The sequence below is a fragment of the Danio rerio genome, chromosome 12 (genome assembly GCF_049306965.1).
Source record: "Danio rerio strain Tuebingen ecotype United States chromosome 12, GRCz12tu, whole genome shotgun sequence".
Taxonomy (NCBI): domain Eukaryota; kingdom Metazoa; phylum Chordata; class Actinopteri; order Cypriniformes; family Danionidae; genus Danio; species Danio rerio.
The window spans coordinates 7,415,373-7,428,810 of NC_133187.1; the positions used below are offsets into that span (position 1 = coordinate 7,415,373).

At 33.6% G+C, this 13,438-nt stretch overlaps 1 protein-coding gene across 49 annotated transcripts in view; it reads right to left on the minus strand.

The window, feature by feature from the left end:
- Nucleotides 1-13,438, minus strand: part of pcdh15b (protocadherin-related 15b) — a 506,664-nt gene that overhangs the window by 330,179 nt on the left and 163,047 nt on the right. For all 49 annotated transcript variants that reach the window (XR_012387602.1, XR_012387597.1, XR_012387592.1 and 46 more), the window contains 1 exon segment: nucleotides 11,621-11,735. Coding sequence is in view for 22 of the 49 variants with exons in the window: in XM_073917607.1 (XP_073773708.1) it covers nucleotides 11,621-11,717 (97 nt within the window). In the remaining 27 variants the exon portion in view is untranslated.

A 13,438-nucleotide genomic window follows, 5' to 3' on the forward strand; every position in this document is an offset into this window, starting at 1 on the left:
TCATGTTTATTTCTATAGCATTTTTAGATTGTGTCAAATACGCTTAAAGTAAACCATATCAGTCATGTTTTCAGAGTTCAAGTTCAGTTTAATTCCATTTCAATGTTTAAATATCACTGCTAAAAGTCCAAACACTGGAGAGCAAATCCTTCACTTCTCACTAAATTTCTGAGTTTACAAAATGTAAACCCAAAAAAGTGATTTGACTCGAGATGTTATCAAATACTGTTCTGTTAAATAAATGAATCATTTGCCAATCCTAGAACTACACATTATAAACACATTTTTGTTCCACCACCACTCCACAACAAATCCTTTAAGAGTTTAACAGTGTTAAGAGCAGGAATATAAAGTATAAAACAAACATAAACCACAATGTCAATTATTAAAACAGCATTTATTATAAATGCCATGCCTAAACGCATTTATTGGAGGGAGCCGGGCCTTTAATTTCATTTTACTAGCCGCTTTGGAATCTGCAGTTGCAGCAGATACTGTAATATTTGAATGATCTCACAGATTTTGCTATTCAGTGTACTTGAAAGTGAAAAGTGAAATGGAGATTCATTTATAAGGAAATATATGGAGAGATTTACCTATATGTTCTCCATTTATTTGAATGCAAGTCAGGGTCATGAAATTAACTGGCAAAAAAAAAAAAAAAAGAAATAAAAACTCTCTAATTCAAACTACAGTGTTCAACATATCTACAATCAAACTAAACGAGTAAATTATTATGGCTGTTGTGATTAAAGCGAAATGTGAAAATCAATAGAGAGTGATCTGCACTCACTGGATCATGCTTTGTGTATATTTTTCAGTGAATATTGCAGGATTTTTTTTTTCATGACTTGGATATAACATTAACAAGTTCAGATCAATCAATCAATCAATCAATCAATCAATCAATCAATCAATCAATCAATCAATCAATCAATCAATCAATCAAATGAATAAACAAATTAACAAATAAATCAAATAAACAAATAAAAAACAAATAACTAAATAAAAAAATTATATTAAAATAAATAAAAATCTAACAAACAAACCTCAATTAAAAAAAAAAACAATCAAATAACTACTGTAACAAATACAAAACAAATCAATCTATCAAATCAAAATAAACAACAAATTTAACAAACCCAATTGTTTGTAAAAAAAATTTACAAACAAATTAATAAATAAACCAATCAAATAAATAAGTAAAAAATTATAATAAATAAACAAATAAATAAATAAATAAATAGAAAAAATCTAACAATCAATGAAACAACAAATGTAAAAAATTCAAATACAAAACAAAATCAATCAATCAATCAACCAAACAAACGGAACAAATTCAAATGTAACTACAAAATTAATTAATTAATAAACCATTCAAATACACACATAAAAATAAATAATTAATTTAAAATAAACAAAAATCTATTAAACAAACAAACCAAAATCAAATCAATCAAAATTAATTCAAATGCAAAAAAAAATTTAAAAAGTCAATCAATCAATACAAAACAAACCAATCAAATAATTTAATTAACAGATTAAATAAAAAATAAAAAAAAATCAATGAATTAAATTTAAAAATCCATCGAATTAATCAAACAGACAAACAAAAATCAATCAATCAATTAATAAAATGTCCAGTATGAAAGACTAAAATCCAGGGAGCAATATTGTTATTTTTTTGTACCTTGATGGCTGACGTATAATATTGAAAATGTATACACAAAACATATTTTTGCTGCTTGTTTAAAATGAGCTGAAACAACACAGTTCTTGAGGTTTTTTGGAGGGACAACCTAATTGTTTTACGTTCAATCAACTTAAAATTGCAAAAATTATTATGTTAACCTAATTGTTTTAGGATGGCATGAAGGGATTCTTTTAGAGCAGGTTATTGTTGTTGTTATTACTATTATTATTATTATTACTATTATTGTTATTATTATAATTATTACTGTTAGAGCACTTGCAGCTTCTAACAGGCCCATGCAAACCAGCGAAAACCCTGACTTTTTGATTCTGTCTCTCTGGTGGATTCTGCTTACCCCTGCGGACTCAAAATGAACAGCAGACATTCCCAGATCGCAGTGCGCAAGAATACCATTAGAGCAACAGGCTAAAGTTGATAGCGGAGTCAGCTTCGTACGCTCCGTTCTCACTTGAACCATGACCACTAGAGTTCAGCAGTCCAGTTTCCCAAGCAGTTGCTCTCTATCTCTCTCACCCCCCAAAGATTCAGATGCGTGAGCTCTGTTCAGGGACATGGTTCAGCCAGAGTCGGGCACGCTGTCCACTGAATGCTAACCAAGGACGAGGCTGAGATTCATACCAAGAAATATAATCTCATCCATTTTTCATCAGGCCTGTTTGAATTCGCAGCTCAGCCATGCTTCTTTGCTAAACATTTCAGCGGTCATTAGAATTGCAATAATGTTTGCCTTCGGGGATGCGAGTCAACATTCTTATATTGTAACAGGTCAAAGCTGTTCACAATGCAGAACCCATCAGAGCTGATGATTATTTTTTTATATTTTTTTATTGCCATGTGAGGTCAGTCTTCATATAAAGACTTATTTCAAGTGTGCTTTAAAGTTTTTGAGTTAGTCATAGTACAGAAATTCCCTCAGATTGAAAACACCAATTTCAACTGAAGCAATCTTAAAAAAAAAAAAAAAAAAAAAGTGTTTATTTACTTAAGACTCACTGTCTTCAGAAACAGTTTTGTTGTGCTGGTTTAAAGTTTCTTCACATTCCAATAGTACTGACTAAAGTAAATGATCGAAATGTATTTATATGTATTTTTATATTCTGGGTAAGTTATAAGACAAAAAAAATGTTCATTCAATTTAAAATTGTAAGACTGACAAATAACTCAATAGACCCTTTGCACAATGACATCACTTCACTTCCCCCTATCAGCAACGCAGTGTATTTTTAGCTCTGGTTTACTTTTGAATGAATGGGAGACTTCTCTGGAAAATTTCATCTCATTTTTGTCCGCTTTTCAAGGGCCGGGCTGCAAAGACAGCAGTCTTAAGCTTGATTTATACTTTGCCTGGCACCACATCATGCACCTCCACTGACTGCACGCACCCCTCACGAAACAGGCCAGGCTTTTATACTAACTGCGATCTGCATTGTGATATTCTTTAAAACAACAAGGGGGGGGGGGGGGGGGGGGGGAATAATATATAAATGTTTTATATATTTAAAAAAAAAAATGCAACTGTTAAAAATTCCAGATGTTTTTTTTTTAGATTTAGAACGCTCCACAATTCACGCATTACTTTCTGGCTAGTTTCTGCTCTCTACTTATGTTAAAAAAATAAAATAATATAAAAAATAAATAAAAAACTAAATATGGTCCAACATTCCTGACCATTATCACCAATAAAGTCTAAATAACAAGCCATCGGTATATTGTAAACCAATAGTTTCAAATATTCTTTTTCAGTAATCAAAGAAATTATTTGCTCCTTAATTATGGTTTTGCAACTATTAAATTGTTTTAAACTCAAAATTGTAACCTACACATCTGTATAAATCATATAAATGGTTGGAAAACATTCTGAAATTGTTTACCTGGGTACTTTTGCCATGGCCTCTTTTGGCTTTAACAAACATATCCCTCAGGTTTTTCCAAACCTTTTAACAAAAACTTTCCTCCTTTCTCACGGCTGCTGCAATTTCTAGCCAGGAATAATTGGTCATCTGGTTATTGCTATGATCATGGACCATAAAGATGTCTGTACAGGTGTTCTGTTGAGGTGTTCAAGATCTCTTCAAAGTGTTTCATATTAAATTCAACCAAATGCGGCGCCACACGCACTGTTTGCTCGAGTCTCAAAAAAAGTGCTCTCCGCCAGCCGAAATCATGTTTTGCACACCCAAACCAAACCACCGCAAACACCACGATGACATCACATTTGCCATGCGCACTCATGTGAACGTGTCAAGTACAATCCAGGCTTTAGGAGACTTCCCTCTCCCCAGACACTTCCCCAGCCGATCTTCTTCCCAGCCGCGTCACACTCGCCAGCAAACTACCCCAGTGCAGGCTGAAGGTCCATGTTCGATGAAGCCAACAGAACAACGTGAAATCCTGTGTTCGCCAAACCGGACTCCCTCAAGGCTGCGCTTTAAAATTATGTCCATAAAAATTATGAACAGAGTTGGGGATAAAGGGCAGCCCTATCAAGAGTCCAACATGCACTAGAAACAAGTCTGACTTATTGCCAGGAATGTGAACCAAACTCTAAGTGCTGTCTTGTCCCTGTATAAACAGAGCGCCTCTGACCCCATACTCCCACAGCACCCTCCACAGAATGCCACGAGGGACAAAGTTGAATGCCTTTGAATGACTATTAAAGTATTGGCATGCGTCCAAATATTTCTCGTTCAATATTGAGCTGCTTTCGGAGTTTGAAAATTATTGTTCAAATTATTAAGAATAGAAACAAGCTATTGCTTATCAAGGAAAGTATATGTTTGCAACCTTTTCACTTAATAAGTTTATTTAATTTTGTTTTATTTTATTTAATCAATAATGGATTTATTTTTGCTTCGATGCAGATTTGAATATAAATTTATACTATCGGTTAAATGTAGCATGTAGGAATGACTTCAAAACATTTCATTGACTGTGAATAACGTTGTATTTTTTGGTTATTGGCTGATTATATGATTTTACTATTTAGAATTTGCTTTAAGACTTTTCTGAAATTATATTATTGAGGAGAAAGTAAGAATGTGCGAATATTCCTGCAATTCCTGCACCTGCTGGCTTCAACAACTATGCTGGACAAAGTGGGTGTCTACATAGAGTTTTCTAACTGGTGAATAACATAATCAAGTGCTAGATCTATTTAGTGGGTGTTCATGACTTAAAGGGCCATGAACCCCCCCCCCCCCCCCAAGAACCCATTGCAACTTGTACCTATATTTATGCAGAGTTAATTTACCTAAAAATAAAAATGAGTAAACCCATTGCCTTAAAATGTTTAAGTTAATCATCTCATTATTTTTTACAATGTAGGTCATAATTTTGACGTTTCAAATTTTGCCTTGTGAAAATGGACTTCCAGAAATCACTGAAAAACTATCTAGCAAAAATCTAATTGAATTGATTCCACATCTAAAACTATAAGTGTGTACAGCAAAGTAAAAGAGAACATTTATGGTGCTTTCACACCTAGACTTTTGTTTCGGAACCTGTCTCGTTTGCAGAGTTAGCGCGGTCCGTTTGGCATATGTGAATCCACCAATTGCTCTCGGATCCTTGCCAAGACAATAGCTCCGAGATCGCTAAAATGAGGTGGTCTCGGCTCGCACCCTTCTCACCCCTCCTCACCGCATCCCTCCTCGCTCTTCAGACACATCGTGTGCACCTTGTCAAACACAACCAAACCACGACCCCCCCTGACAGCTGAGAGGGACTCTACAAAATAAACCGAGAAACTCCTGAGTTGAAATGTGAAACGTGAGGAGACTTTACTCACATGTGACTTGTTTTAGCTCTTTTGGTCCGTTTAAAAACTTTGCAGTGTGAAAGCGAACCGCACCAAGAGCAAAGAGCAACAATGTAACAATTTTAATCCTTGTTTCAGAACAACTGAATCGATTCGCAGGTGTGAAACCACCCTTAGACAACACAACACTAAAAAAAAGGGTATAAGAGCAACCTATGAACATTAAGGTCTAACCCAAAACCATCCTAACATCCATATATCTCCACATTTCTATTAAAAGATCCATTTGCAAAGGTTTCCAAACTTAATAAAAGGTGAGACCAATAAATCAAGGCTCAGTCTAGAATATCCTTTATCTTCATTAAACCTAAAGGCTAAAATGTAAATGAAGTCTTCAACCCAGACTGACTTTCCGAAGGTTAAATATGTGGTTTAGTGATGTTACAGTAATATTATATAGCCAGTTCCAGCTCCAGTTTGGCTTTTCCAGTCATTTTTGTGAACACAAAGAGTAAATCACTTTTACATGGTGTTCGCTTGGTGCATAGTGGAAAATGTCATGCTGGAACAGAAAAACCCGTCCGAAACCACAAAGTTGGCAGGCCATAATTCTCCAGAATGTCACTACTTGGTGTAAAAATAAGATTTCAAAAAGCAGTACAGCTTCCAAAATCATCCTGTGAGAAGTCCAGCTACTTTTATCCATTTTAAAAAGGCATTATTCACTGAGGGTCTTTGCTTGGAATGAGATGTTAACTTGAGTCAGCAGAGAAAGAAAGAACAGAGTTATAAATAATTCAGTCTGATGAGAAAATTAAAATGTCAGTTTGATTTCTTAACTAAACCAAAAAGAAAAGAACAAGTATTTATTTAGTTGTAATAAATTTAGTATACATAGAATATACGTACGCCCCTCACAAATCTATCTTTTAAATTCATATTTTTAATAGGAAGCTATACAATGTTATATTTGTGCATCTACATTAGTCAGTACAAGAGCCAAATCTGGAGCTTATTTAACTAAATAACTTACAATAACGGTCAAAAGACTAGTACAGCCAAATTCATAGAAAAATATTAAATACAATTTTTTTAAAAAGAGGGAAAAGAATAAAAATCAAGAAAAGCTATTTAGTTTCGTAGGTTGTAATTTTTTTTGCAATATTTTACTTGAATTGAGATATTTTCAATTACTAAAATACTATTTTATTAAATATATATGTTTAATAAATCTGTTTGGTTGGTGGTGTACACACACACAATATATATATATATATATATATATATATATATATATATATATATATATATATATATATATATATATATATATTTATTTATATACATATATCATTGTAAGAAATGTTGAATTATCAGCATTGTTTTCAGGATTATTTGATGTATAGATTTTTCAAGGAAACCAATTTATTTGAATTTTAACTTTTACCATTTTAAAAACACTTTTTGGAAACATTAGATCAATCATTTCTTAAATAATCACTTATATATTCATTATTTCAAATGGTATGTTTCTTAAGCAGCAAAATCAACCCTTTTTTAAAAGTCAAATTTCATCATGTGACAGAAGACTGACATACAGTGCTAAAAAGCTTAGGATCACAGTAATAATGTTTTTATTTTTAAATGTTTTAATAATTTTTAGGACATAAAAATAAAATAAAATCATTCAAGATTAACTAATATATTTTAGGGTGTAATTCTAGCTTTAAGTCAAACACAACAGAAGCTTATGAAAACAATAAAATATTGACTTTTTCAAAAGTTGAACAAGTATTGTATAAACTTGCCGAAAATCTACAAGTTTCACTGTTCGACCAAGAAAAAAAATACATAAATATATAAGTAAATACAAGTTGAGAATGATAAAGTCAGTAAGTTATGAAGGTTATGGGGGGAAAATCATTATTTGGGGGTTAACTATTCATTTAATACTCTGGGTGTAAGGCAGAATCTTACAGAGTGCATTCAAGAAAAACAAAATAAAGATTACCGAACTCTGTCTGAATAAAAAAAAAAAAGTTGCTTCCAACTCTTTGCAGGAGAAGAATCAATATATAGAGTCTCTGCAGTTTCACATCAGTGTGCTATACGCCAATAGAATGGACATCTATGCAACAGGAAGGAAATGCAGTAGATTCCAGCTGTGCCTGCTGTTATAGGACATGCGTCATCATTGAGAGTGAGTGAGAAGAGAATCTAGCTGTGATTAGACAGAATGTCCCACATCACAATCTACATGAAACGGAATCTGATTCACCGTCATGCCAAGCCATTTTGATGTCTGAAGTGAAGAACATTTTGTACAAGAAATTGAAAAGTGTGATGAAGAGACAATGTTAAGAAAAACACACACACACACACACACACACACACACACACACACACACACACTCGCGTGTAACCATGACAGTAACTGTCTTGCAATTTTATTTATTAAATTTTTATCAATTTTTTTTCAATTATTAATTTATTTGTACCTAATAATAATAATAATAATAATAATAATAATAATAATAATAATAATAATAATAGATGATTAATTATTATTATTACTATGTTTTTTCTTAATTTATTTTCTTTGGTTTGTTTAAAAATATTTATTTAATATTTTATTTGTAACAATTCTTTCATATTTAATTTATAACAACAACAACAACAACAACAGTACTATGATAATAATAATAATAATAATAATAATAATAATAGATGATTAATTATTATTATTATTATTATTATTATTATTATTATTTATTTTTTTCTTAATTAATTTTCTCTGGTTTGTTTAAAAATATTTATTTTATAGTTTATTTGTAATAATTATTTCATATTTATTTATTATAATAATAACAACAACAACAACAACAACAACAACAACAAAAATAATAACAATAATAAAAAACAACAGAAAAAGTACTATAATAATAATAATAATAATAATAATAATAATAATAATAATAATAATAATAATAATAATAATAATAATAATAGTTGATAAATTTATTTTCTCTGGTTTGTTTAAAAATATTTATCTAATAGTTTATTTTATAATAATTATTTCATTTTTATAATAACAACAACAAAAGTACTATATTAATTATTATTATTACTATTATATTATTATCATCATCATCATCGTTACTATTATTACTAATAAAGAAAGAAGGAAAAGTGAGGTGTTGTTGTTTGTCATTGAGATGCTGTGCTTTCGAGAGAGTAACACGTAAAACCTTATCACTGTGAAATGTGATGCTGAAGTCGTGCTTGCTGAGTTGGTTACAAATGATCTGCTTGATCATCCACACTGTCAGAGTCTCACTCAGGCTCAATCTGATATGGTAAAGCTGACACCGATGGCAACCGTTTGTGTTGGCAATGGCTTAAAAAGCTTTTGAAAGATGAAACTGGCAATTTCCCCACACATGTTTGGAGGTGTTTAACTAATCCCAAAGCACAGGGTCAACTGGCCAATCAGAACACCATGATCATTTAAGAAGATACATGAAGAGATCTTTGATTAGTACACATGTGGCATCTGCCTTTCTGGACATGCCTTCAATTTTATGTCAGGAACTTAAATTGAATAAGTTTTAAAACATGTAATAAACTTTCATGAAGATGGAAACTGCAATGTCACGTGAGGCTGATAAACATAATGATGCAAATTGAGGTTCATTTTGGCTGAATCTCAAAGACACAGGCTGTAACAACCTATTCACATGGGACTTAAGCATCAACACTGGTTTGAGGGCATGTCTGAGGTTAGGGCTGATGCGATCATCATAGCAGTGTGAGTTTTTAAAATTAGTCCGCAAATAGCTACTGTCTGAGCTGAGGTTTTTGCATAAAGCGATCTGATTGGCTGACGCTTCCGTTGGCGCTTGAAAAGTTGAGAAATTCCCAACTTCTGACCTAGAAATACTGCTGAAGTGGCTCCCACAGATTCACAATTCAGTTCAACAGCGCTTGACGTCACCCATTCAAAGTGAATCAGTTTGAGGTGTCAGGTGAGGAACATTAGCTCATGTGCAAAATACAATGTTGGAGGGGGGAAAATTAAAAATCAATCGATTAGTCGACTAAAATTATTAATAGATTGACACAAAACAGGTCACAATTTATTTTAATGTACAATTCATGCTATTACCAAACCATTACTTAAGACTTTGAGCTGTCAAAGTTACTAGCTTCTTAGCTTAACTTCTTACTTGCTGCATATAAACAGTTAGTAAAGTAGTTTTAGGGTTTAGGTATTGGGTAAGATCAGGGTTGTAAAATAAGGAACTATAAGTGCGATTAAACAGTTAATATATTAATAACATTCAGGTAATAATCCAGTTGTAAACGGTGTGAATTGCAGCCCTAATCTGATGCAAGGAAATGCCTTTCCAGCAACTGTACTGCATGACAATACATGAAAAATACAAACACATTAATAAAACTATTCATTCTACAGTTAGTTTATGACATACAAATGATATGTCAATTAAGATTCTCCATATTTGATCATTCACAATAAACCATCATTTATGGTTGAGAGTTGCATTATGGCACCCTGATCTCTACTCTGTCAACTTTTGATGTTGCAAATTCAACTCTACAGTTGAACAAAGTGACTTATTGACATTTTAGTAGTTTTAAATAATATATTGTATAGTATAAGAAATAATATATAGCAAAATAAATCTGTAAAATAACAAAAATAAAATGTACTGGCATTTTATTACAAGATTTTTGTACCGTAACATTGTCTGGGTTGATGTTATACATCACAAACTATAAAAAATGTAAATAAAAGTCACTTTTTCTAAATTGAGATAAAAATCAGAACCCCTTAAGAAAATTTAAAAGCATAAATAAATGTGGAAAAATTTAAGAAAAAGAGGGGGGGAAAATTACAAATATATGTAAAGCTGTTAATTTATGGATATTCAACAGTGTACTGTCAGTTTTATGTCTTCAGTTTGAACCAAGTTCATATTCAGTCAAACTACACCAGACTTTCAAATGAAAGTGGACTGAGACTCACTCTTCAGATGGATGTTCACTCTCATTCAAATGAACTTCACTAACAGAGCAAATCACACCAGAGCTGGATTTAACTCAACTAAACCTGCCCAAGCGCGAAGACTTTTAGTTTTTCAATGCATTCTAATATTTCCTTTTTGAAATATGCATATGATTCATGAAAGGCAGCAGCAATAATGCATTCGGAATCATAAGCATGCTTACACAGATAGAAGTATTTTTAAAAAAGCCATGTAATGGCCCGTTACAGGTGGTATGTTACGGTAAGGTATGCTTCTATGGCTGTTTCCACTTTCAAAAGGTACCCAAAAGTGAATTGTACCACTTTTTGGGTACCCTTTGGCTAGCCAGATAAAAGGGTACCAAAAGGCAGAGCTAGACATGCAACTGAACGCTATTGGTTTACAGAGAAATGTCAAGCGTGTACACAAGCCAGGGGAATGAAAACAAAGGAAGAGGCATTTTTTAAATACACAGCTGAGATATTGCACGGTAATACTATATACATGAAATGACAAGCCATGTTCGACCCAAGCTCAAATGAAACCTTGTCATCTTGATGAGCAGCCACAAAGCCAAGGAGGACACAATCTACTGTGTCCTGTTGTTGTTTTATGAGGCCATCTAAAAGTGCGAGCGGTTTCACTTTATCCAGAGAGCTCGCAGTCGCTTGCATGCATATCTATATTTGAAATAAAGTTCTTGAGCTGATGATAATAACATGCGCGTGATTACTGAAGTGAAATGCGAAAGAACAAAGGAGCAACTGATTCTTTAAGCAACCTAAAGCATGAACAAACTGTCATGTTTAGCTATTATCATCACCTTTTGGACTATTATGAACTCGGGACGACGGAATTACTTACTGACAAGAGGTTACATGTACATGTGCTGGTGAAGATTAAAGATGCAGATGAGAGGTTTGCACTGACTGTGGGCTATATGTTGCGACTACGTGACCATTGGTGCCCTTTTGGCAGTGGAAACGCAAGCCTGACGAAGGTGATCGGTACCAACCCATACCACACGGTTCTGTACCACTCAGCGGAAATGATCCATAATTTCAGCTGCTCCAAAGCAAAGACTTTTAAAGACTGACTTACCTTCAGAGTCTTGAGAATAGCTAGCAGCGGTGAGCAGAAGAACGCCAATGCCTATTCCCAGCCATTTATAGAGCCACGACCTCTGGCGCATCTTCATATATTACAGCATGCTCACCTGCCAACATAAAGAGCCATATTATAGATTCCTCAAGTGTTTCTTTCGCATACATGAGCCGCGTAACAGCATGTGCATGAGTCATATAACTGGTAGCTTTTAAAAAAAATTCATAACAGACCTCAGGGGGATTCAGATGCCAAGTGACCATTTGATTGTCATCTCTTTGAGGGTATTTATTTGCTGTTTGTTATTTAGAAGCAGTCCCAAGGTCTTTGAAGTTTACTCGTAGAGCATTTTAATTAATTTCGGTATCAAAAACAGACAATGACGCCGGCTGAGTCAATTTTCCAGACATAATTACTCGAGTCACTTTACATCATGACAATAATAGAGAGTTCGGCTTTAGGGATGTTGCATCAAGCTCAAGTCCTGGGTTAATAACAGCGAGCAGGAAGCTTTTGCTGCACATATAACCTTTCCCTTTGAAGTGAGCAAGAGAGATAGATAGCGTTCTCCGTGTGAGAGATATAACAACCCACAGCAAAAGTGCAGCTTTGAAGTTTGCAACATGTCTGAGGGGTCAACCAACTCCTTCTCGGAAGAAAAAAAAAAAAAGACCAACATGCTTTGACAGGTCTGGATGAAGGGATGAGATAAGCTCTGCTCCTGGGAGGAATAAGGTCAATTTATTTATATTATGACTAATCAGAGGAGGCAGAGCGAGAAGTGAATCTTACAACCATAAGAGCCTGTATCATATACAAGAAGATGGATTGCGCAAGCAAATCAAAGTAGTTCTGTTGACAAGTAACATTAGATAAGTTTCCATGCACCAATCTTTACCTAAAAAGGCTTAATTGGGGACTGCACAGTGGCTCAGTGGTTAGCACAGTCACCTCACAGTAAGCAGTAAGAAGGTCGCTGGTTAGAGCCAGTTGGTGTTTCTGTGTGAAGTTTGCATGTTCTGTGTTCATGTGGGTTTCCTCCGGATGCTCTACTTTCCCCCACAGTCCACAGACATGCACTATAGGTCAATTGAATAAGCTAAATTAGGTCTAGTGTATGTGTGTGAATGCGAGAGTGTATGGGTGTTTCCCAGTACTGGGTTGCAGCTGGAAGGGCATCTGCTGCATAAAACATATGCTGTAATAGTTGGCGGTTCATTCTGCTGTGGCAACCCCTGATAAAAAAAGGCAAAGGAAAATGAATGAAGGCTTAACAAGAACACCAAAAAAGAGCATTACTTCGGAAAATGTGCTTCTGAGAAGGATAAACCGAATATCCATTTAAGAATTAGTCCACAAACTACATTTTAAACACATTCACGAATGAATTCCAGAATGTACATTGAAAAAAAAAAAGTTGTGATTGTTTTAGCAGATCTTTTGATGATAAAAACAAGCAGGATGTGATGCTATTAACTGACAAACCAGCAGATTGAGCACATTGTAAAACATCTGAACTGTTGTTTTGGTATTTCTATAATCCCTCAGCCAAAGTCTGTCATCAAAGGGATTCAGTATTATTGCCATCAGGAATTTCTTGAACACCTCCAAAAACCGCTGCAAGTAATTTATCATATAAAAAAGGACCATAGTGGCTTCTCCTATTGAAATTAAAATGTTCTTTTTGATATTTAGCCTCATTTTATCAAGAAGTGTAAAACATTGGGTTCTGTTTTGTTCTCCTTGACTTATTAGATGAAAATGATGCTTTAATCAAAACATTATGCGATATTCCACTTTTGCATGCAAGTCTAC